The following is a 25,886-nucleotide window of genomic DNA, read 5'->3' as shown; positions in this document are numbered from 1 at the left end:
ACTTAAAATGGTACATTAATACTTAAGTATTGCATCTCATCTAAAAATGTGTCTGACACTATATTCTATCTTTGAAATCCTGTTTCATCCATTACTTGTTATTCGCAAGGACAAAGCTTGTCAAAATGTAGCTATACAAATTTACATGAAATGTAATGCATGAAAGGAGATATATTTATGGATTTTAATATCCAGACATTTTTCTAAATATTCAGTCCAATGAAGGAGAGAATCACCACTAAATCGCTAAATCGATACATAAAAATTACATTATGGCATCTAAACAGTCTAAATATATTATTTGGAATTTTTGGAATGCTGTTACATCCATCACATATTCTGCACAAGGGCAAAGCTTGTCGGAGTTTTGTTTTAATTAAAAAATATTCATAATGGAACTTCTATAATGGGACATAAGAATTTACCATTAGACTCTTGACAACTTTGACAGCCATATTCACACCAGGAATTGTGTTTGTTAACTTTGATGTACTGCATAATTTAAATTATTGAATAACGCCTGGATCCATTTGTTTGGTCCAATAAATAAATCTCAGTAGAGAGCAGGATCCTAGACCCCCCAAAAATACCTCGATCAGTCAACACAAAAGGTGTTCAATGCTGGCTCCGCTTTTAGGCAGTGCCTAAATCTATATATTATAATACAATTGGGATAAAGACCTGTAAGAGCAAAAATTGGGTGCGTCTGTTTTTTTTTATTGGAGTAAGAATCTATTTCTTCATCTCTCTTCTTTCTGCCGGGCTTTAGACGTCTTCGAGTTTTCCCTTTGTTGGAAAATTACTCTAAAAACAGCGCGAAAAGTCTACACGAACAGCCTCGAGTAAAGTTCAAAACGTTAACAGCGAGAGCCGCCCGTGGGGGGGGGGGGGGGGGGAGGGGGAAGGGCATGGGATGCTAAAGGGCCACATGGATCCAAAAACAATTAATATTATAACATTTCGTACAGTAGCTTTGCATATACATGTCTTTAGCCAGGTGTGTGTACATCATCTTTATTTTTAGACATAGAAATTTTCTGCTTTTTGCATGATATCTATGTCAGGGCACACCCCGTTGACAACCCATGGCTGTGCTCCAGAAATCTAAATCTGAAATACACAGCAAGCCAGGTTAGGACCTACTATCAAATAATAGCCCATCTCCATATGCCCAGGTTCCTAAAATGTGAATCTTTATCTTTACAAAATTCTTTTCATAATAATGCATTTTTTTATGATTATCAATATCAATATTTTTACAAAGCATTTATGTTACACTACGTTACGTTACATGAAATGGTGTAAAAAATGATAAAAACAAGGCGAGAAAAACAAACAAACAAAAAGACTACATTTTAAATACTCAATTTTTTTGTCTTATATTTCTCTCGTTGAATATATATTTTTTTCCTTTTTTCTTTTCTTTTTTTTCCTTTCTGTAGGTAAGCAAGCAGACTAGATACCCTTATTTTTCTGGCAAATGTCAGCTGTTTTAATATCTAATTGTGTATTAAGGTATATTGAATATGTTTTAATAAACATTTTCGTTTTTCTTGTATGCATAGACTTAGTGGTTGATTCGCTGTTTTTTTTCTGGGTGGAAGCCATAAACAATATACTTATATTCTAATGCAATTCCTTCACTATTTTTGTCAGTCCAACAATTTTTAAAAGCACTCTTAACCTGTTTGCATTCAACAAACAGATGCTGTAAATCTGGATTTCTTTGCAAAGGTAGCACTTGTTTGAGTCTGCAATTGTATCTCTGAAGAGAGAGGCGTTGGAGGATGTAAGTTTTAACTGTGCAGCTGAACGTCCCCGGTAATGAGAAACGGGAGCACGTAGATATGGGCGAAGTTTTCCTGAGTGAAACCAAATTTAATAATTCTTTTCTGGGCTGTTGGTATTTAGAACTGCTTATCACATACAAGTGGGCATTTTTGGAGTTGGTGCAGTTGTGTTCTGAGGCAGCGGTTCTGTTTTCATTAGGAACTTCCACTTTCTCAATGCGAAAAGTGTTAGTTACTTAGACATAAACAAGTTAGACGTATATAAGCGCATTAACTCCTTTTCTGAAATCCAAATTCGTTGTTCATTTATTAATTGTTTGATTTGAAAAATTCCGTGTTTTCTTGCCAGTTCGTGGATTTTCCTGCAATTTTTACAGTGCTTATTGTTCCAAATATTTTCTTCAAACACCGATGCCTTCTCATAAAGCTCTAATTCTTGCCAAATCCTTAACACATCTCTGTAAAAGCTTGGGAGTTTAGGATTAAGAGGTAATGTTTTTACATCAAAATCACAATCGAAAAGGATAGTTTCTCCAACGGATTGTAGGAGGAAAATAGGGATGCGCTTCCAACTCTCCTCTTCTCGCTCGTCTTGAGTGCGAAGTCGCTTGATCCAGCTTGCTTTCATTGATAGCCTTATTTATAATCGAAAAATCTGGCATGTTGAGACCGCCTTCGATTTTTTTTTCCAATCATCGTTTTCGATGATTGGGAGGTTTTCCGTCCCAAATGGAAGACCAAATTATTTTGTTTCCTTCAGTCGTAAAGCCTTTGTCAATTGATATCAGGGAAGCGACGTATGTAATTTTTGATAGCGCCAACGTTTTAACGATATTAATTTTTCCTTCTATGTGAGGTTTCTCAATTCCCAGATGTCATGTTTTCAAGTTAAACACTTTTATTTCTTTTTTTTAAAGTAATTTTATCATAAGGTAAGTGGATGCCGAGTGCGTAAACTGACTTCTTTGGCCAGCGGATGCCAAGAGGCGTTTCTTCACAATGTCTGTTTCCACCCAGCCAGAGGCCTTCTTGTCAGGGACCTCAAATCCGATAGTGCCCCGGAAAAATTACACAGACAGTCAGACAGACAGATTTGTTAGAGCGCCGTGAACAGATGTACATAGGCCATTATTCTCTCACATTTATAAGTAGATTGTCTAATTAAAAAGCAGTCATAAATGTATTTAGCTACAATGCTGTGGTGTTTTGGGGGGCTATTAAATCTGTTAAGCTTGGGAAATACCTATTTAGTTGTTGGGAAAGAGTATTTCTAAGTTCTTTTTTTTTAAATTGGGCACTAGGTCCACATTTTCGGATTTTGCACCCCCAAGAAAAATCCTAGGTACGGGCCTGAGCATCCACTGAAATGTTGAAGCTGACGAGTGGATAGTAACAATACAATTAAAAATGGCCGACAAAATAAATACTCATCCACTACATTTAATCGAAGGAATTCTTTAGTATTTTCAGTAGATGTAATCAAGGAAATCGACCTCTATCAATCTTTGGTTTGAGAAGTTTTGTTGCAATTGGTTTTATGTTGAAACGTAGATTCCCTGGACTTAAAATATGGGGTTGAGTCGCGTTAGCAGAAGCGGATGCAGAATTATTCAAGGGTTTATCACTTTATTTCTTCTAAAAAATAAAGATACTTTAAGTTGGATCAGTAACCATACAATTTATCAAGACGTTAGTAACTTGAGGTTAAAACTAGATAGTCCCCTCCCTTTATTTCTCTTTTAAATAATTAAACTTCTTTCAACTAAATGTGAAGTTCCAGAAAATATCCATACCCCCCCCCCATTGAGGGGATTAAAAATTCCAGGAAGGTGGGGGTTAAAACGCCCAGGAATTTCCAGAGGGGAGGGGGGGATAAAATGCCCTTTTTCCTTAACAGTTACTGTATTTTTTTATTTCCAGGGGGTTGGAAATTCCAGAGGGGTGGGGGGTCATACCTCCGACCCCCTCAGTAGGTATGGATATTTTCTGGAACTACACAATCTAATAAATCAAGATTGGTTCACGAAATGAAGGAATGCGTATCATTTCCTTGGACGCAAAAACACGTTTTGTAGGCGGCGACCACATACTCCGGGCATCCTAGCGTGTGTTTTATTTCCTGAGTTCTGGTTTCTCTATCCACAGGCTTAGCGTGTGTTTTATTTCCTGAGTTCTGGTTTCTCTATCCACAGGCTTATGACTTTTCTTCTTGTTTTTCGTTTTTCACTATTGGAGGTAACTTCACGGTGGATATCGATCCTTTTGGTGCGTCATTTTTTCTCTTCCCATCCTTTTGTTTTCTCTAAAAGATAAATAAGCCCATCAATGGATGTATTTTTTTAATAAGGATTCTATTCAACTTTGGTTATGATTTGTTGTCCATTAGTAAGCGATTTATCTCTGAAAGGGGTTGTCCCAGGAAAAAAACCCGATTCTCGTCCTTTGTCCTTCCGTTTAAGGGCCTATGGTACAATCTTTTGAGTCCGTTGCTAGGGAAATTATAAAAGCTTCTGCTTTTTGTCAAATCTCTTGGAACTTTCAACATAAGTGTTTTAGACATAAATGACACAAGTGATGACGTCATCTGACCCCTCCCATGGTCACGTGACTCAGAACAGAAAAACGTGTAAGAGAAGCAACTGTTCAAATTTTTTTTGCAGAAATATTTAAACAGCAATATTTTCTAAAACTTTATCGGATTTGCGAAATTTTGATACCGCGAGAAATGGTGAATTTTTATGTTCTTCGAAAACCACATATTTGGTGATAACTTTTTTATTTCTTCAAAATCAAAAATCCCATGCGCTAAGTTGTTAGGAATGGTGATATCAATGGTTTGAATGAAAAAAAATCACAATTGTTGTAAAATGTTCCAAATTAACGTGTTTTTCTCGCGCGGATATGGCCGCCATCTTGTTTTTTCGCCATCTATGTTTATTCTTGAAAAACATATAAAAATTGCATTTTCTTCTACAAAATGTCGAAAGTTTTTTTCAATATCTTGGAAAAAAAGAAAAAAGAAAATTAGAACTGGAGTTTCGAAGAAAATAAAAGTTTACAAAAGACTCGCCCTGGATTAAACTCGGAACGCTTGCTTACGAGTCAAAGGTGCTAACCACTGGGCCACGGAATCAAGTTGGAAAGCGCGCGGCGATCTTAGTCTATTTAACAGAATAAAGCGCTTTTCCCTTTCGTAGCAACGGAGTTTCGTAGCAACGAGATAGTACCAAAGGCCCTTAATGTATGGAAAAAGTTATCATTTTATCACGGCCTAAGGCAAACTTGACGCGCAACTGATGATAAAACACCACCTTGACACGCCAATATCCGAAATCTTCAATTCCTCTTTACGAGGAAGGTATGGATTTTTCCGGAGTCGCGCAGTTATTAATGGCAAACTCGTCTGATATAGAAAGGTTCCCGCCAGATGAAATCCTTAAAAAGGAATGGAAACTTTGAATTTCTTGATATTCCACCACTAACCCACATATTAAGTGACGTTATATGTATTATATAAAGGTATACCGAGAAAGTAAAATCACCAGCATACGTCGACTTTACAGGCGCATTCCCAGGTTTGGCTGAGGGGGAGGGGGGGGTCGGGTTGCGCAGTCATAGGTATCATAAGCAAAAGTTATAGTACTATAATAAGAAATGACCCACTTTTTGGACGCCAGGGGGGAGGGAGGCTGGTTGCGCGCAAACCCTGTGCGAAGGCGCCAGATACTTACCTTTTTTTGTTTACGATGTGCTTCTCCTACGCCCGGGAGAGGCGTCCGCTGATGTGTCGCGATGTACATTAATCTTTCAAGGATTTTACGGTTTTCTCGATCAATGATGGCCTGTCTTCGCTCCTCCGCCTGTCAGACACAAAATCAAGCCGGTCAGACACACAATCAAGCCTGTCAGACATACAATCAAGCCTATCAGACACACAATCAAGCCTATCAGACACACAATCAAGCCTGTTAGACACACAATCAAGCCTGTCAGACACACAATCAAGCCCGTCAGACACAGTCAAGCCTGTCAAACACACAATCAAGCCTGTCAGACACACAATCAAGCCTGTCAAACACACAATCAAGCCTGTCAGACACACAATCAAGCCTGTAAAACACACAATCAAGCCTGTCAGACACACAATCAAGCCTGTCAGACACACAATCAAGCCTGTCAGACACACAATCAAGCCTGTCAGACACACAATCAAGCCTGTCAGACACACAATCAAGCCTGTCAGACACACAATCAAGCCTGTCAGACACACAATCAAGCCGGTCAGACACACAATCAAGCCCGTCAGACACACAATCAAGCCCGTCAGACACACAATCAAGCCTGTCAGACACACAATCAAGCCTGTCAGACACACAAACAAGCCTGTAAGACACACAATCAAGCCGGTCAGACACACAATCAAGCCGGTCAGACACACAATCAAGCCGGTCAGACACACAATCAAGCCTGTCAGACACACACACAATCAAGCCTGTCAGACACACAATCAAGCCTGTTAGACACACAATCAAGCCAAGCAAATATCTATCAAATACAACTAACATAAAATATATCATCATGAGTGGCTGTCCGAGTCGTGTAATACTTTTTTAGACGATCCGACCCATAGTATAAGATTCCTCCATTATTCCCTCCTCTCCTTCTAAATAATCCAAATGGTGGCCTCCAAAATGAGAATTGTTATCATTAAATGGCCAGTGATTATACTAATATTAAAAATTACATGGACACCATCTTCTTCATCATCATTTCATATCTTCTCACCACTATCATCATCATCTTATCGACTCACCACCACCATCATCATCATCATCATCATATAGACTCACCACCATCATCATCATCATATCGACTCACCACCACCAACATCATCATCATATCGACTCACCACCACCATCATCATCATCATATCGACTCACCACCACCATCATCATTATCATATCGACTCACCACTACCATCATCATCATCATCATATCGTTATCATTATCATTATATCGACTTACCATCATCATCATCATCATCATACCGTCATCATCATCATGTTATATCGTCTCACCACCACCACCACCATCATCATATCGTTATCATCATCATGTCATATCAACTCACCATCATTATCATCATATCGTTATCATCATCATGTCATATCGACTCACCACAGCCCGTCTGAGTCTCATCTGCAGCTGAACCTCCTCGTGGTTGAAACTGAGCCGATTTTGATGGTCTATAGTGCTTTTGATGTCTTTAAGCTGAAACAGAATTAAACGATGCTTTTTTTTAGAAATAGAAATAGAAATACACGCTTGGTTTCTGCGCTGGTGGTCTACAACTGTGTTAGAGGAGTGAGCGGGGGATTGGGTAGAGTAGATAAGCGAACAGCATGCTCGGACAATTTTAGGGGATGCAATTCAACACGGCGGCGAATGATCCCAATGTTAATGTTATGAATCTAACTAACAAAGATAATCCGGGAGAAGAACAGCCATTCAGTGTTTACGACGCCATGTTGAATTGCGTTCTCTAAGGGACGGGAGGTTTCAGGAGGGGAGGTTTCAGTCATGCATGTTTTTTTCCTTGTCTCCAAGACGTGCAAAAATTGTTTTCATCAATGTATGCATTGTTTTCTGTCTGGTTTGATCTGCATGCATTTTTTTCCAGGCTTTTCATCGTGAATGAAATTCTTTTGTTCCTTACCCCCGTTCACTTTTCTAATGGTCTGTCCCTTAAGTCGTCCCAGCATGCTGTCGCTAATAAATTCGACCCAATCTCCCGCGCAACGAAAGAATGGCCAATGTGAAATAGCCTGACGTCCATACGACCCTTAGGCCTTGTTAAGACGCAGTTCTTTTCCGAAGATCGTCAAGAATTTGCTTTAGGAAAGGTAATGAAAAGAACGGCACCTGTGCCTCACTTAGCCATCTTGGCAGCATGATTAGAAAAAAGACTCAGAGGTTGGTATCTCTTCGCTAAAAACCGAGTAAGTACCATGACAAAACATTTTTTTCTTGATCGCTGACCTGAACCGTGGGAGGTTCCACAGGATGTGTTCGCACCCCAACGCCCTTCCCCCACTTAACCAAAGAGTTCACTTTCGAGGGGAGGGACGAAGCTAAATACCAAATACCGTATTTTCCCTAGATGACGTGTTTTGCTCAAATGTTGAATAGCTCAGGTAGTTACTTCAACGTACTACAAATATGTTGTCTCATGCGTGTCTCTACTGTAAACTGTGCGCATGTAGCACACAGGCAACCCATCAACTTCAAGGTCGCACGAGGCCGTAGCAAACAATATCTAAGATTCATTTGAAACTTGAGGATGCGAGATTACGCATAAGAAATGATACACCGCACAGACTCAGAAAAGCTTCATTTCGCCCGGAACTTGCCATGTTCTGTTGGAAATAAGGAATTAAAAAAAGCTTATGGCATATGGTTTATATGCGCTTTCAGTGTTTCGAGGCCATTTAACCCCCTAAGACTCCCTTAATACGGCCTTTGCACCTCCATCTACCAGGCAAACATAAAACCCGAGACTAGAATATCACGTGCATTTGTCATCATTCCCGTAAAGTTCGTAAATATTCGTTTTAGCGTTTATGTTTTTTTAATCAAAATATCAAATACCTTTTTAAAAATATATTAAGAAATATTTATTTCAAAATACTTGAAATAAAAAGACATAAAAGTTAAGTCTGACTTTTGTACCCGGTGCGAGTTACCGCCCTCTTGTGGCTATAAAAACAGAAATAACTATAATTTTTAAAGCGTTTTTTAGCAAACATGATGCACTGCGCGGACGAAGAAACGTGATAAATAATCGATACACCCTTAGACATTTTATAATAACTATACAAAAAATAATGTTTTCTTTAAGCCAAAATTCCATTTTTAAAATTTTATTTTATACGCTCGTATTGGACTGAGTATAAATAGGACTTATTCCGGGTATAAATAATTGTAAAACACAACAATCACCATACACTAATAATATTCCGACATTTAACAACAGCTAGCACTGCAGGTGTCAAAATCCATGTACCGTTTTAGTATTCTCTTGCGATTTTTCGTATTATTACACATTAATTTTCTTCTTTTTGTTTTGAGATACATGGATACAGGCCTCGGGGCAATTATTCCGAATAATTGAAACGACGGCGGCAATAACAACTTATATTATTAGAGAGCAGACAACTCAAGAGTGTGGATTCGGTTTTGTGTGTTTCTCCCGTTTTAACGGTACAGGTATAGGAGATTTGTACTATGCCCATAACGTCTGTGGTTATAAAATGGAAATAATGTTTAGCGTGTATTAAGCAGTTAGCTTATATAAACAAAGGCAACTTTTGATCATTAAAACAAAATCAAACAAAGCAACAGCACAAAGAAACATCCTCTTTATGCATTCCCCTTTGTGGTTTATCAGAGCCTCCCTGCATTTATCGAATGAAGTGATAAACACCCAAAAAAGATATAATATATAATTTAGATTTGATGCTCTCAATGAAACATTTCTCTTAAATAGAATAACCCTTTTCAAATATAAAGCCTGGTTTATTTAGTTTTATCCTACAACATACTGGATTACTTTTCCGTCTTTTGTTTGTATCTCATAGCCGATAAGCCAAGTACAATAATGTTATTCCCATTTCGCATAATATATACACTCAGTAGTGCGAAGTGAATGTCGTTTTAGATCCTTACCCGTTTTTGATGTTTCTCGTAAGTCATTCGCTGCCATCGTTTGTCTAATAGATCATTCGCTGCTGTAGATGTTGTCGTCATCTTACTTCGATGCATTTGCAGTATTTCCCACTTGATACAAATTAGACGAGTATTTCATATGACATCTTTTGCAGCACGAAACCCACACGAAAAGGATACGACTGCTGATGCCTTCTATTCAAGCGTGGTGGGTGCCTTTGTTAATAAGTTAACGAACAACAAAGAATGTAGCGATTTCAACCGAGTTTTCATCCAGGGAGATTATATACGAGATTCTACAAGATATACTAATCTGCTAAGGTGCAGAATAGTATTGGGTGGTCACCATAGAGACGCGGTCTGGATGTATAGGTGCGTATTTGAATTGAGCTGAAGTGGATTAGTGCGGGTGCTTGCGAATGGAATCTACTAGGTGCATAAGTGCACTGTGATTGGTCAATGAAATGTAGTATTCTAAAATGTCGTGTCACTTTTACGTATAATGTAAACATCTTGTATAATGAGCCGCTAGAGGCATTATAGAAGCACAAAAAAATTAATACTAAGATCACCCGGTGTTTATCTATGACTGGGCGGCTAAGGGCGGCTATGCATATGAGGCTGGGTATTACTTAGAGCATCACTTAATCAGTCTGTACACTTAATAATTACTCTGTAATGAACCTTAATAGATTTAGATTTTCTGTTTTGCTTCTAAGCCCACTAATGAAAAGTGAAATGGAAAAGAGCTTTTTTATTCAAGTGTCTTGGACGTCAAAAGTTTTTCATGCTATTACTAACTCCAATATGCAGATGAGGTAGTTGAATTGATATAAAAAATTAATTGCTTTTGAATTGTGCGCTCATTTTTCTCAACTATTTTTTTTAATTTTTGAATGGAAATGAGCTAGATAAAACTGAATAATTGGTAATGTTTTTTTTTGTATTAGCGATATTGTAGAGCTGCAAAGTGCTACTATTCTAATACTTTCAAATAGTCGCGCACGATTCCGTTTCTTTTCTTCCTCTCTCTACACTCACTATTAATAAACGACCTAAATTAACTGTTATTCGTACGCAATTTGAGTCCTGTACAATACATTGATAGTTTACTTGACAAGGGCCTTCTCCACGAGGTGTTTAATATGCGGGAGACGAAAAGTTAAACAAACTCGCACAGATATTATTGACTTAAGACTAAAACTGTTAACACGTCACATAACCATGACAATGCTGTGTTTTAGAATACAGCCTGCGTCTTTCGAGGTTCGCTGAGAGGACAAGGAAGACCTTTTAAGGTTAAAATTGCGACAAAGTTTGAGGGATCTAAGTGCAAGATGAAGTGGGACAAAGCCGCCTTCAGGTGATGATATCTTCCTAGACGCTCGTGGCGTCCTACCAGGTATAAACATGAGGTGTCGTCTTGAATGCGAATTCGTTTATAGAGCAATCGATTGATTATTCAAAAGACAAAGGTCTTGTTTAATTCAACCTGTTTACAGCAATATACACAGTTCATTACTTACAAACGCACTTGTGCACTTTTGCAGATAATTTGTGAGATGCACGTTTTGTTTCCATTTTATTAATTCTAAGGTTGTAATAAATTAAAAAGCTAACGAAGAAGCATTACAGTACATAGTGGATGCAGATATATATAAAAAAGATCTTTTAGATTCGCACCTCTCTGGTGTTATTGTTGTTTGTAGTTGTATTGTTCAAAGTATAATTGTTTGTAAACCAGGCACGGGTGAAATCAAGAGGTAAAAAACAAATTTCATCCCACAAAAAAGTAAATTCAAGGTAAATATACAATATATCCTTTATAGTTTTAAATTCGTTTTGTTCCCGTTTTCGCTCTTGGGCTATTTCTATAAAACACATCAACAACTTTTTGCAAATGAATAGTATTTTGTAAGAGGTTTAATGCCAACTCATGTAAATAGTTTTAATAAAGCCGTAAGCTGTTGAACAGAAAGTCAAGGTTTTGGATACTCGCTTTCCAAGAAATAAATATGTATGTTCTATTTTGCTTTATTTAATATCAGGGTAATAAGACATTTACGATCGTAGAGAGAGCGAGGGTATCTATCTGCGGACGGAATGTTAGCTACAAACTCTAAAGAGTCGCAACGTAGCGTGATCACACACTTTGCGCTACCTGAGTTGTAACAAAAAACTGTGGAAAATTGAGACAACTTTGAGTCTCAGCCAGCGAAAAGATCATACAAACTGCAGTAGAACCAAGCAGGATAACATGACTAGACAAAGCTTGCGTTTTTATTTTGTCTAAAAATAGATGCAGTTTTGTAAGAGGAAATTATAGAATTAAGACTTAATTTCATGGAACAAAAAAACTTCTGGTGAATTCAAATTATTATTCAAATTAGTCTACATACAAAGTAAGGCGTTGTGCTTTTATAGTTATCTTTCACAAACAAGTTTAGTCGTCTTAAGAAGGCAAAAATGTTGACTTATGCTAGCACTGTAATCTCTCTTTGGTTGAGGAATGACTTCACAGACAGATATGGGAGAAAAAATGTGTAATGCTGGTGTCTAAAATTAGAGTCATTTGTCAAGGTAGGGGTAAAAACGTAAAAACAGAAAAACGGAACTTAGCAATACAATTCCTTAGCAACCTTTACTTGCAAACATTCGAAAGCATAGCATTCATTATGCCCCAGTAGACTTAATAACGTCCTAGGGAAGTCTTCCAGTGTGCTAAATGCAACTGTAATCCCATCATCAAAATCATATACGAAGCTGTTTTGCAGTTTTGCTTATCACCAGAGTACCAGAGCAGACGTGAAGATTGACTACATGCATTTGTATCTGGCTACATAAAACTCAAAAGGAGCGAAGGTATCTGATTTTACTCTGTTTTTTTTTTTGTATGTATGTAGCTAGGGGTGAACGAGTCGATAGGTTTAATGAGTATTCACAGATCATTATACTATCCTAAACATCCCCTAATTTTGAAGCCGCGTTGCAGACCTTATACATTATATGATTGTATAACAAAACGTCTTCCCGATATACTTTCGGCTGGCTCGTAAAATCATCCAACAATAAAAGCAAGTTTTTCTTAAAAAAATATTGCAATCATGCTGCAATTTTTCGCCAGTCAAAAAAAGAAACTAACATTCTTTTAATCAAATACAGTTGATTAATCAGACTTCATTCGCAAATGGCTATTTTAAAGTTTTCTTGCAAGTAGGAGACGCGTGACCAGAGGGAGGGAGGGAGGGAGGGGGTCCAAGTGGTCCGGACCAACACTTCTGGTGAGACGTGGAAATACGTCGGGAACCAACAACTAGGCAAATCTAACTAATCGAAGAGTTAAGAAAGTGATCAAGTTATGACTATTGTGTGAATTTAAATTGGATCTAGTTAGGTCTAGTAACCTATTTTCCGGAGCTAAGGAATGGCTTTAGAATGTGAGAAAACCATGAATATGTTTGTACCCCACGCTCCACTTTGCTCTTGAAACGCCCCTGTGTAGACCGTTGTATTTTAAGATGTATAATAACAAAGGAGTTGTTGAGTGATCGACCTTTGTTGACAGGTACATCTTGCCGTATCAAACATGGTGTATAGTCTGTACGCGTATCGACATGGTGGCTTCCCGCCCTCCAGCAAGCTCCTCGACAAGTTATGGCAGAGCAGGCGATACAAAGTACACAAGAAGAAGGTGAATAGACTGATGTGATCAACATTTTCCATATCTAAGACTCAACAAAGGTATGAAAATTTGCATATTATGAATATTATGATACTTAAAATAGGTAAAGTAATTTCGCAAAGGTCTGGGGCCGAGTCGGTAACAAGATTCTCTTGATGATCTCTGAAGCACTAACTTTAAAAGGCAACGACTGGCGCGTACCAAGGATTAGCTGAGAGGGGGGGGGGGGGGGGGTGCGCAGTCATAGGTATCATATGGAAAAAGCAGAGTAATTAAAGCTTTCTTTATAAGAAATGACCCACGTTTTGGCGGCCAAGGGGGGGGGGGGGGGGCGTACCCTGCGCATGGGCTAAATGAGTGTAAGCCTCATATTCAGTTTCCTAGAGGCCCGCTGTAAACAATAGTGTTTTTTCGTATGGCTATTTATTTCAATCAATGACTAAGAATCCTTGTTCAACTTTTATAACAAAAATATGTTAAAGGAAGGAAGAGCCTTGCTGGAAAGTCATCAATAAATAAACAAGAACAGACGCATAACTGAAATAAAATAAAATATTAAAAAAAACTTGCAATAATATAAGTAGAAAACTATCCGATAATGTACACCCATCAATACTTCATCATAGCAAACAGGCGAGGATTTAGTGAGAAAGGAGGGCGGGGTGCGCAACTAAGCCAAGGGGGTGGTGATGGGGATTTAAGGGGAACTCGACTCGAACGACTGGCTACTTGCTATTTGAACCAAAAGCAATTTCCATTGGAATTGGATGAACTGTATTTTTACCCTGAATAACGCAACCTTCGATAGTCATACTTAAGAAACACATTTGCCCCGATAATCGAACACAATACTACTGTTTTTTACATCTTCTACAGCTACTTGTATCCAGGTATTGGCCTTTTTGCTTGTGATTGTCACGTTATCATTGTTTGGTGGTAGACACTTGACGTTTGTCAAGACAGCAAGCACCATCAGTTACGCACCACTAGACAACTCCTGTTAACTCGAACTCGAACTATCGTTAAGTTACTATTTCGGGTTCTCTTGAAAAGGCTCACGATATCGGGAGTCAAATGTATTCATTACCGAAACTTTCTCGATATGAATTAAGCGATTGTTTGTGTCCTGTGGCGGGGGTGCCGTCACGCATTCTACCTTTTATTGTATTAGAAATGAAAATTACCATCTCCATAACAAATCTGTCGGCCCTGGTTACGCTAACAAGTCCCCTAGGTCCATCACGAAAGCGACGAGTTTTTGTCGAGACACACGTTAAGCTTAACTCTTTTATGTCAAACGTGTCAGAGATCGTCACCATTTCTATGCCTTATTTCACATTTTAGTGACGTTTTGAATGTATCAAGCGAGCCGAGGTCTCTTATCGCTATATAAACAGAGAAATTATATAGACAAATACAAGGACTAATATTTGACATCAAAATTACGGAAATTCAAACATTTCCCTTTGGATTATTTTTTACCAAAGAGTCGTGTTACTCAAGGGGCTATATCGAGGAAATCGAAATCATATTTGACAAGAGAGCGGAGCAGATACGAGATGCCGGATATTAGAGTTTTGCACTAAACTGCTAGACGGACTTGTTTATTTGGAATATCAAGGAGAGCGAGGAGCTGATGATTAGCTGGGAAAACACTCCGGAGTAGAACGTGGTCTCTCGAAATGGCGGCAAGAACAAGTGTAGTTGATCGCAAAATGAAGAAAAAACACGAAGATGAGTACAAAAGGAGGGTGCGTAAAAACGGTGAATTAAACTTGAAAACGTCGACGGAGAAATTATAAATTTTGGTAATTATTCGGTTGGCACATGACCATAGTAAAAAGGTTTGGAGTTTTGTGTATGATATGCGTTAAAATGTTAACTCACAATTCTCAATGTGACAATTACTTATATCAATACCCCGAGACAGACAATTTCAAACTAAATAATTATACACTGTTCTTGTATTCCTCACTATACGCTACTACTTGACTTTTTTAAACATAATCCATTTGAATCAAGCCTTGTCTTATCTTAGAATAACAGTATTTTATTTATTTTGGTAGCAACGGTTTATAATCATTTTGCTGCAGCTGAAAATGTCGAAAGCATTCATTACCATCTGAAAATAACTTTTCCCTATTTCAATCTGTCTGTATGTACTTTTTGAACCAGTACTTACTAGCTGAAGTTTGAGAAAATTCATGGTATTATTCCATTATAAAATTACTTAAACCTTAGAAAAAAATACCCCTATTCTGCTCATTTTTAAATGTCTTACAAACTCTGGAATAAATGCAATTATTAATCTAAACAAAAATAAATTCTCAAACTCAAAAAAAATTTTTAAAATAAAATTCTGCTGCATTTTTGCAGTACTTTTGGGCACACAACTGTTTCCAACTTCGTCTACATTTATTTACTTTGTGCTTACTAACAATATATGATATTTACTTGTGCTCATTTATTTGTAAAGAAAAATTAAATTAAGTAAAATAGAAAATATTATTTTCTCTTTTCTTGACCATTCTCTGCTGAAAACAATAATTTATTACTAACTGCCTGCCATTTTGTCCGCAGCTGAAAAATGTAAAAAGCACCCTGGACTTATCCCCTCCGCGCGAGTTTATGCATCTACAACTAGAAGTAAAACGATTGCAGGTAGTAATATTATGTATGTAATATGAAAACATGGCTTTAGACCACTAGATAAGGGGCCAATATATGGATTTTGATTTGTTATTAAAATTGCCATCATTATTCATGTTTTGCATGTATGTTTTTGTTTGTGTTTACCTTCACAACAAAAACAGCTGTTGTCTTTTGTCCAGAGGCTAAGTGTTAATTTGTTTTTTTCCTTAAAAAAATTCTGAGCAATAATCTCCGAAACAATTGCCTCCTCCCTATTCAAAATTTACTTCTTTCAATTTTGCGCAAATTTTCCTTTCATTTCAGATTAATAATTTTTTCTTATAAATTCTACATCTTCTAAATTCCGAATTATTCCAAATTTTTCCTCATAAATTCTACCTTCTAAATTCCGAATAATCTTATTCTTTTTCATTATCAGAAAGAAAACTCTATTATTTTTTCCCATCTGGAAATTTCCTCTGCTTTGAACACTACCGTTAATTATTTAATTTTCCCTACACCTTTAACCATGGTTCTGTTTCGCATTTAAATAGGTGGAACAAGAAAAACAAGCGGAAATTGATCGTCAGAACCTCGTCATAATCGATAAACTATCGGAGATCAAGACATCGCCTGCGCGAGTCGACGCGTGGAACAAGGATTGGAAGCCAAGGTAAGCCAGGTTACTATAGCAACAGAGTGACAGGGACTGGAGTCACCTGGGTTTTTATGTGTTTCGAGGTTCGTAGACATTAATATGCAAAATATAGACATAACATACGGCGATTCTTCGAAACGTTTCTACTTTCATATCTATTTATGAGGCTGATGACTCACTCACTGCATTTTGCATAACCCTATACATGTTCATCTAGTTGACCAACACCGTAATGCCTTTCATTTTTTACTCGCCTTGCTAGGAAGCGCTAATTAGAGAATAAATTTAGGATTATGGCTCTTCCTGATTTCGGAGTAAGAGTGCATGCTTTTGCTCAGAAGCTCAGATCACTAGGGCATATGCAGCGTAAGGGGGTACAATTTGCTTTTTAAAGCTGAAAATTAGCTGGCTACTAGGCCATTCCTACATATCTGGTGGCGATATAGATGGTGCTTTTAAGTATTAGAGGGGAGGGACGGCGGGCTGGGGTGTGCAGGTATACTCTGTATATTTTGTGAAAATATGTGACTGACAATAAAAACAGCTGCAAGCAGACTAGTTATTTACTAAATATGAAAATACACATTTTAGCGAGTGGAAGAAGAGTTAGCCAAACATCCTGCGCGCACCAGCTACGCGCTACCTTAGAGGGACGCTAATTTGAAAAGAAGTGCTGATTTAAAGCTGGTCACTAAATGAGCATTTATGGAATTTGCATTGTGGTAAGAAATGCATTAAATGGATCATTTGATAGATATTTATTGTCTTTTTAAGTAATGACCGACTGAAGAGATTCAGAGACCGAAGGCAGCGCAGAATAGACGAAGAGAATCGGGTAAATACTATGCTAATCAGGCGACATACATACAACTTAGTAACGCAATCCAGTAACGCAATCCACTGCTTGGTCCCACTCTCTGACACCTTGTTTTAGGAATACAGACGTCCTGGATTACATATAAGTAACACAATCCATGTATGGCCAATACGAATGGGGTTTTGGTCGAGAGACCCACTTCTTAACCCTGTTGAAAATGATGAAAATTTTTAAATAATTCTGGACGGGCGGATTTTGTAAAAGCAGACTTGGTGCATATAAGCACTTGAATTTACTGAAGTACTAACGATTCGAAAAATATGTATGCATTCGGGAAAGACATAAATGTATGACAAAATATACGCGATTGCTTTCTGGCAGCTATATAGTTTATAGTACAATTCTTATACCATGTAGGGATGTTAAGATCTTCAGGCGTTAAAAAGTGTAAGTTATGTAATGGTCGCACCGCTGTCAGGTGTGTCAGATGTGTCCAGTGCCCACGTCTTGCACACACATCTCATATTCTGTACCAGCGTATTTATTGAAGGCCTAATTTTATTAATTTAAAGTTGATGGCTGAGAGATTGAAAAAGGTTGAGTCTTATTACAGAAGCGAGGAATGGGTAAGTCTCAGTTTCTTCTAACTTACATACGTTAAAAGGGGAGTAACTCCGTGAGGCATCCGTTTGGGGAATCCTGGGACCAGTCCCTGGTAGAATTATAACTTACACAGCAGCAGACCAAAGGAATTGGTGTGGGTGTTACTGAGCTTTATGTAAGCAGCATTACAAGACTATAAGACATTATATCCCTAAAAGGGAAAGAAAGGCCAGTTAAGTTTGCGATCTCGTTATTGCTGGAGTTATCGTCTGAATTTGCCGTTGGTTAAATCTTTTTCTGTCCAGGAAAAGGACTATGAGAAGCACTTGTACTACATGTCTATGATTGAGGCGTCAACTAAGGACTACGACAATGTTGAAGACGAGGTGAGACGGGTATTTCATACCATAATATATTATTGATAACTTGCAATAGAAGTGTCAGGGCTAATGGCTTTGCGAAACATTGGTTCATGATGTAGGCATCTACTAAAGACTTCGGCAGTGAAGGAAAGATAGATGTGTACATGGTATAAAGGGCAGACAATAGTATTAAATATCGAGTCTTAAATTCAAAACACATTTGTGTGGAATTCCAAGTGTCAGGCGGACAGTATAAAGAGTAAAAAGGAAAGATGGAGGTTTATATAAGTGAAAAGATGGGAGTAGGACGGTTTGGGTTGACCACTAGGGCGAGTCATATGAGAGGGGGGTGTCACAATAAAGCGTCACGTCCTGGACGCCAGATCACGTGGACATTAACTTGGGGGATTCAGACAATATCTCAATGTGAAATAGCGTAACAAGGTATACATCTTGCACTATTATGCTGTATGTGCAGCACTAATAAACATTCTCATGATAAAAAGAGTTCTACTTTATCCTTTCCAGGATGCAAGTGATGACGATTTCGAGAGCGATGACGATGATAAGAATTCGTTACCTCCTGTGCCGCCGGTAAAAAAAATGAGTGCTAAATTTTCAATAAGATTTTTGCATCGCTAAATTCATGTATTCTCGCTGCAGCTCACAAGGGCAAAATTAAGTATAAGATATTATAAAGTTACAAGATAATATGACATTGACTCCCGATTACTCAAACCAGCAAGGGAAATCAATCAATCTTTTTTGAGAGCAGGCATTCATTACTGATGATACTAAAAATATTGAAAATGTCACTGCGATTTTGGTTAATCTGCGAACCAAATCAAAATACATTTTGGCTTCCGTCAGTCAAAAGCGCTGGACTGTTATTTTATTGGCCTGAAATGCGTCACAGTACAGACGGTACCAAATGTGATTGATGGGAGGGAGAAGAGGTTTTAGCGTTACAAATCAACTCTACAAGACATTACAATAAGAAAATAGAAGATTCTTGTTACGGGGATTACTTTGAGTTGGCAGGGCCTAAAGCTACCAAAGATAAGATTCAGTCAGGGTGAGATATCTAAATCTTTTTCAGGCCCACGATTGGCTGAGGGGGGGGGGGGGGGTTCGCAGTCATAGGTATCATATAGAAAAAGCCTAGAATATGAAGATTCCTTAATAAGAAATGACCCAGTGTTTGGGCGCCAAGGGGGGGTTGCGCGCGCACCCCCCTGTGTACGCGCCTGCTATTCAAAGGTGAATATACTTGATTAGAGTTAGCGCGAGGATATAGCTGCAAAGGGTTTATCGGAAGTCAACTGCATGTATATATTTGTTCATCGTAGGCTACTCCCAGTCCATCAGAGGGTAGAAGAAATAAAAAGGACAGTGACAGCGATGACAACATTAGCCTTCCTCCCATAGACAACAAACCTTCAAGCGCTGAGAAGAGCAAGAAGAAGAAAACTGGCTACTCAGAGCATGAGGCGATAATGGACGCCGAGGAACTCAAAACGGCCATAGAAGGTAATTGATACTTCTATTACGGAAGCAAACTCATCCGTTTGTTTTGTCAGGGGCGGCGGAACCCACTTTTCTGAGCGGATGTTTCTATATGAACGTTTTTTAAAACCAAGCGGTACATATGGAACCGACAACAAATTTGTTGAACAGTGCATTAAAACCTAGGTTATCCCTGCGTTCTTATAAATAGCGCCCAAGAATTTGAAACCACCAGCCACCCCTCCCCCTGAAACCACTACCCACCTCTCCCCCAACCCCCCCCCCCCCCCCCCCGCCCACTAATGGGACCACTCCGCCGCCCCTGGCCGTAACAGGGAATGTGGAACGAGGTGCGTGTAAACTACATGGAATTGTGGTGTATGTTTTAGAAAATGACAAAGAGCGAATAATGGGAATCCTTGGTCGAACATCAGAAAAAGACAAAATGAATAAGCTGGAAGACAAGTACAAAGACTTATACAAAAAGGTGGGTGAAACATCGTCACAAGGAAATTTCGGCTTATTGTATAGGGTTAGGTTGTAATGATGATGATGATGATGAGTCATGGTGGTAATAGTGGTAGTAGCGGGTCGGTACGATGGCAAACATACTGCTTATGATCACTGTTATGGTGTCTGTGATGGTAGCGATGGCTTAATCGGCTAACATGATAATATGCAGGATTTGAATGAGGAGCTGAAGAGTGTGCTGGATGAGGAGATCATGAAGGCACTCGAGTCACTTGCGGAAGAAGCAGCCATGAAAGACGCCAAGACTCTTTACGAGGCCACCAAGGTACATGTATTGCAAAGCAGGTCTCGAAATATTGGGGGGCACAATACAGAAATATCAAAAGGAGATATATGGCCCCTACTTGTCTTTTCCTTATAAGTTTTGATAAAATTAGTCAAAATTACCCCATTTCCTGATCATTTATGCGCTTTTTTGATGTGGAATTTGGAAATGGCTGCATCAAGCAAAAATCTGTGTCTATGGATGGAACATTTATTTGCTCAGAGCACCTGGTTTATTTCTGTTTTATGCTACAGGGCTTTGGTACTGACGAAGACGCACTTATCAGCATTCTCTGTACAAGGCCAAACAAGGTAATCTTTAAATGACTTAGTCTAAACTTGCCGACTTTTAAACGCTCACTATGATACGTATGTTTGGTTTTAAGGAGCTGGCTGCAATACGGGAAGCATACAAAGAGAGTAAGTAGAGCACTTCACTCCTTTACCCACCAACCTTTCAATTTCTAGCTATATAGCAACACCTTCTTCCCCTCACCCCTAGATCAGACTCTGCAGATATACTTCCCTTTTTTGGGTGGCCATTTTGAACTATTGCTGCAAACTACTACAGTTTGCTTTTATACATGTGTTAATGTTTATTCAAATGTGTTAACGTGAAAATGACTTTGTATGATAGAGCATAATAACAACGTTTATTGACCATAATTGCTTATTTTCTAAACGCGTTTGTATCGATCAGAGTACGACCACACCCTAGAGGAGGACCTCCGAGGAGATACAAGCGGTGATCTAGAAACATTATTGGTCGAACTCAGCAAGGTACGTGCGCATGCGTGATACTTATCACATAGCATGTACGCCTCGGGCGATCTCCTAATGTCGATGATATTGTATAACATCCCGCGAACAGTTTGTGAACAACGATGCTACCACCCTTTAAAAATATTTCTTGTTTTGCTCAGGGCCAGCGTGACGAGTCCAAGGAAGCAGACATACACCTCGCCAAGAAAGACGCCAAAGACCTTATGGAGGTAAACAATGATGCTTTAGAGAAGCTATAGGCATAAAAGTGAAGATAACTGGTTACGTTTTTGTTGCCATAGTGCCCTATAACATTCCAAACATAGAGGCGGGGGCTCCTTATTGTATTTAAAAAAAATTACAGTTGACGTGTCTTGGTGCCTCGCTTACTTCTACGGCACTGGGCCAAGAAAGTTTGTTGTGAGATAAAAAGGGATAAAATCGAGGGAATGACGAGAGACTGTATTTTGGACATAATTTTCGTTTCAGAAGTTTTTAGGATGTACAGCATAGCATCACGCCATCAGCATTGCATTCCATTCCTGAAAAGACAATGTTTGAATTTAGAACTTTAATTTAGAAGGCTCCTCTTTTAGTGAAGTAAAACAAAGGTCAATTTATATCCTTTTGTTTTTATTTTAATCTGCCTTTTGACCTGCTTCAGGCCGGAGTAGCGAGCTGGGGGACTGATGAGGGAGCATTCATACGAGTATTCACGCAGAGAAGCTTCACGCAGATATCCGCCATGTGTGCAGAGTACAAGAAGGTAAGCCCATGTGTGCCGAGTACAAGAAAGTAAGGCCATGTGTGCCGAGTACAAGGTAAGGCCATGTGTGCCGAGTACAAGGTAAGACCATGTGTTCCGAGTACAAGGTAAGGCCATGTGTGCCGAGTAAAAGAAGGTAAGGCCATGTGTGTCGAGTACAAGGTAAGGCCATGTGTGCCGAGTACAAGGTAAGGCCATGTGTACCGAGTACAAGAAGGTAAGGCCATGTGTACCGAGTACAAGAAGGTAAGGCCATGTGCGCCGAGTACAAGAAGGTAAGGCCATGTGTGCCGAGTACAAGAAGGTAAGGCCATGTGTGCCGAGTACAAGAAGGTAAGGCCATGTGTGCCGAGTACAAGAAGGTAAGGCCATGTGCGCCGAGTACAAGAAGGTAAGGCCATGTGTGCTGAGTACAAGAAGGTAAGGCCATGTGTGCCGAGTAAAAGAAGGTAAGGCCATGTGTGCCGAGTACAAGAAGGTAAGGCCATGTGTGCCGAGTAAAAGAAGGTAAGGCCATGTGTACCGGGTACAAGAAGGTAAGGCCATGTGTGCCGAGTACAAGAAGGTAAGGCCATGTGTGCCGAGTACAAGAAGGTAAGGCCATGTGTGCCGAGTAAAAGAAGGTAAGGCCATGTGTGCCGAGTACAAGAAGGTAAGGCCATGTGTGCCGAGTACAAGAAGGTAAGGCCATGTGTACCGGGTACAAGAAGGTAAGGCCATGTGTGCCGAGTACAAGAAGGTAAGGCCATGTGTGTCGAGTACAAGACGGTAAGGCCATGTGCGCCGAGTACAAGAAGGTAAGGCCATGTGCACCGAGTACAAGAAGGTAAGGCCATGTGTACCAAGTACAAGAAGGTAAGGCCATGTGTGCCAAGTACAAGAAGGTAAGGCCATGTGTGCCGAGTACAAGAAGGTAAGGCCATGTGTGCCGAGTACAAGAAGGTAAGGCCATGTGCACCGAGTACAAGAAGGTAAGGCCATGTGTACCGAGTACAAGAAGGTAAGGCCATGTGTGCCGAGTACAAGAAGGTAAGGCCATGTGTGCTGAGTACAAGAAGGTAGGGCCATGTGTGCCGAGTACAAGAAGGTAAGGCCATGTGTGCCGAGTAAAAGAAGGTAAGGCCATGTGTGTCGAGTACAAGAAGGTAAGGCCATGTGTGTCGAGTACAAGAAGGTAAGGCCATGTGCACCGAGTACAAGAAGGTAAGGCCATGTGCACCGAGTACAAGAAGGTAAGGCCATGTGTACCAAGTACAAGAAGGTAAGGCGACAAGTCTAACAATATCAGCTAGGCGCGTACCCAGGATTGGCCGAGTGGGGAGGGGTGCGCCGTCATCGGCACTAATGAAAAAAGCATAGTATTTGAAGGTTCCTTACTATGAAATGGCACACTTTTTTACCGCTAAGAGGGGGGACACCACTGTGTACGCGCCTGTCAGCTTAGTTTGATTGACAATCACACAAAAATATAACAATGCTAATCAAACATCTATCATTTGAACAACATCATCAATGGAAAATTGATTTAAAAAATTGGTATAACTAGGAGTATATTATAGAAAACGCTTTTATTATATAACTATAAGAAGCGCATAGCAAATCCAACAACAGTGACGACGGACAATTCTTGATTTAATAGCCGTTGCTTGTCGATTTGCAGCTGACCAAAGTAGAGATTGAAGAGTCTATTGATAAGGAGATGGATGGAGACATGCAGAAGGCTTTCTTAACCTTAGGTTAGTATCATCATCATCACTATTGTCATCACTACACCTCTGCAATCAGTATCATAATTAACACTTCGTCATCCCGGTCGTCATCGCCAACATCACAATCATCATCGCGGTCATTACCATAATTGCCATCATCATTACCATTATTGCCATCGTCATTAGCATAATTGTCATCGTCATTACCATAATTGTCATCGTCATTACCATAATTGTCATTGTCATTACCATAATTGTCACCGTCATTACCATAATTGTCATCGTCTGCTATAATTGTCATCGTCATTAACGCAATTGCCATTGCCATTACCATAATTGTCATCGTCATTACCATGATTGTCATCGTCATTGCCATCTCGTCATCGTTACCATGGTCATTATTATTTCCATCATCATGTTCATTATCGTTCCAAAACCATTTTTATAATCCTGAAAGAACAATTGAAAAAGTTGACCACCACCTAAAACAGCGCTTGGCTAACTACCAATTTTGCATCTGAAATATTGCATAGTCATGCATAATCTAAATTTGGTATCTTGCAGTCAAAATATCACGTGATCCGACCGGGTTCCAAGGAGACAAACTGAAGGCCGCCGTAAAAGATGGCCACTTAGGGGCGGTGGCGAAAATACTCCTGCCGATGAATAAGGTAATTGCTGTGATACCTTATAAACCTGAAAATTTTCTATCAATCTGTATGGATTTTGGATTAGCTCTAATAAGCCACTTCCCCCAAAAAAGATGGACCCTTGAGCCTAAAGATATAGATCTCGATAATAACACGTTATTCTCCTTGATGCAGGCGAAGTTGAATGAAGTGAGCGCGTCATATAAGAAGGATACAAAGCACGAGTTGGCGGACGACATACAGAAGATCTCAGGCGAGAGTGACCTTAAGGCATTGCTGCTGGCAAAGCTAGGGAAAGGTAAAAGCAACAGTTACAAGCTCAAAACGGCAACAAACTTATCATCACCATTAACAACAAAAAACCAACAGAAACAAAAACCAGCAATGTCATGAGCTGCCAGATGATCAGGCATGGGTCTAATGGCGGGTGCTCGAGGGGCTATGAGGCACGTGCCTAGAGAAGGGTCCAGATGATCAGGCATGGGTCTAATGACGGGTGCTCGAGGGGCTATGAGGCACGTGCCTAGAGAAGGGTCCAGATGATCAGGCATGGGTCTAATGGCGGGTGCTCGAGGGGCTATGAGGCACGTGCCCAGAGAAGGGCCCAGATGATCAGGCATGGGTTTAATGGCGGGTGCTCGAGGGGCTATGAGGCACGTGCCCAGAGAAGAGTCCAGATGATCAGGCATGGGTCTAATGGCGGGTGCTCGAGGGGCTATGAGGCACGTGCCCAGAGAAGGGTCCAGATGATCAGGCATGGGTCTAATGGCGGGTGCTCGAGGGGCTATGAGGCACGTGCCTAGAGAAGGGTCCAGATGAACAGGCATGGGTCTAATGGCGGGTGCTCGAGGGGCTATGAGGCACGTGCCTAGAGAAGGGTCCAGATGATCAGGCATGGGTCTGATGGCGGGTGCTCGAGGGGCTATGAGGCACGTGCCTAGAGAAGGGTCCAGATGATCAGGCATGGGTCTAATGGCGGGTGCTCGAGGGGCTATGAGGCACGTGCCCAGAGAAGGGTCCAGATGATCAGGCATGGGTCTAATGGCGGGTGCTCGAGGGGCTATGAGGCACGTGCCCAGAGAAGGGCCCAGATGATCAGGCATGGGTTTAATGGCGGGTGCTCGAGGGGCTATGAGGCACGTGCCCAGAGAAGAGTCCAGATGATCAGGCATGGGTCTAATGACGGGTGCTCGAGGGGCTATGAGGCACGTGCCCAGAGAAGGGTCCAGATGATCAGGCATGGGTCTAATGGCGGTTGCTCGAGGGGCTATGAGGAACGTGCCTAGAGAAGGGTCCAGATGATCAGGCATGGGTCTAATGGCGGGTGCTCGAGGGGCTATGAGGCACGTGCCTAGAGAAGGGTCCAGATGATCAGGCATGGGTCTGATGGCGGGTGCTCGAGGGGCTATGAGGCACGTGCCTAGAGAAGG

General features: G+C 40.0%; 2 protein-coding genes across 12 annotated transcripts in view; one reads left to right on the top strand and one right to left on the bottom strand.

The window, feature by feature from the left end:
* Positions 1-3,399: 3,399 nt before the first annotated feature.
* LOC116620179 (uncharacterized protein CFAP97D2) lies at positions 3,400-9,648 on the bottom strand. Its single transcript, XM_032385848.2, has 4 exons — positions 9,516-9,648; positions 6,969-7,061; positions 5,522-5,650; positions 3,400-4,092 (listed from the first exon to the last, which is right to left on the bottom strand). The coding sequence occupies exons 1-4, from the start codon at positions 9,609-9,611 to the stop codon at positions 3,985-3,987; spliced, it is 426 nt and encodes a 141-aa protein (XP_032241739.1). The 5' UTR covers positions 9,612-9,648; the 3' UTR covers positions 3,400-3,984.
* Positions 9,649-9,756: 108 nt separating this feature from the next.
* LOC5516017 overlaps positions 9,757-25,886 on the top strand; it is a 55,192-nt gene continuing 39,062 nt past the window's right edge. For 2 of the 11 annotated variants that reach the window (XM_048730579.1, XM_048730570.1), the window contains exons 1-20: positions 9,757-9,887; positions 10,760-12,377; positions 13,081-13,206; positions 15,778-15,858; positions 16,383-16,501; positions 17,261-17,321; positions 17,876-17,929; positions 18,212-18,292; positions 18,797-18,862; positions 19,618-19,798; positions 20,164-20,261; positions 20,457-20,570; positions 20,825-20,881; positions 20,956-20,989; positions 21,270-21,349; positions 21,493-21,561; positions 21,996-22,097; positions 23,758-23,833; positions 24,371-24,477; positions 24,631-24,754. In XM_048730579.1, coding sequence (XP_048586536.1) covers positions 13,102-13,206; positions 15,778-15,858; positions 16,383-16,501; positions 17,261-17,321; positions 17,876-17,929; positions 18,212-18,292; positions 18,797-18,862; positions 19,618-19,798; positions 20,164-20,261; positions 20,457-20,570; positions 20,825-20,881; positions 20,956-20,989; positions 21,270-21,349; positions 21,493-21,561; positions 21,996-22,097; positions 23,758-23,833; positions 24,371-24,477; positions 24,631-24,754 — 1,609 coding nt within the window. In that variant the 5' untranslated portion in view covers positions 9,757-9,887; positions 10,760-12,377; positions 13,081-13,101. Of the gene's footprint in view, positions 9,888-10,759; positions 12,378-13,080; positions 13,207-14,406; positions 14,949-15,777; positions 15,859-16,382; positions 16,502-17,260; positions 17,322-17,875; positions 17,930-18,211; positions 18,293-18,796; positions 18,863-19,617; positions 19,799-20,163; positions 20,262-20,456; positions 20,571-20,824; positions 20,882-20,955; positions 20,990-21,269; positions 21,350-21,492; positions 21,562-21,995; positions 22,098-22,308; positions 22,315-23,757; positions 23,834-24,370; positions 24,478-24,630; positions 24,755-25,886 lie in introns of those variants that run through there. The other 9 variants (XM_048730574.1, XM_048730576.1, XM_048730575.1 and 6 more) reach the window with 9 other exon arrangements.

The sequence above is a fragment of the Nematostella vectensis genome, chromosome 7, assembly GCF_932526225.1.
Source record: "Nematostella vectensis chromosome 7, jaNemVect1.1, whole genome shotgun sequence".
Taxonomy (NCBI): domain Eukaryota; kingdom Metazoa; phylum Cnidaria; class Anthozoa; order Actiniaria; family Edwardsiidae; genus Nematostella; species Nematostella vectensis.
This window is presented reverse-complemented; position numbering and strand designations above follow the sequence as displayed.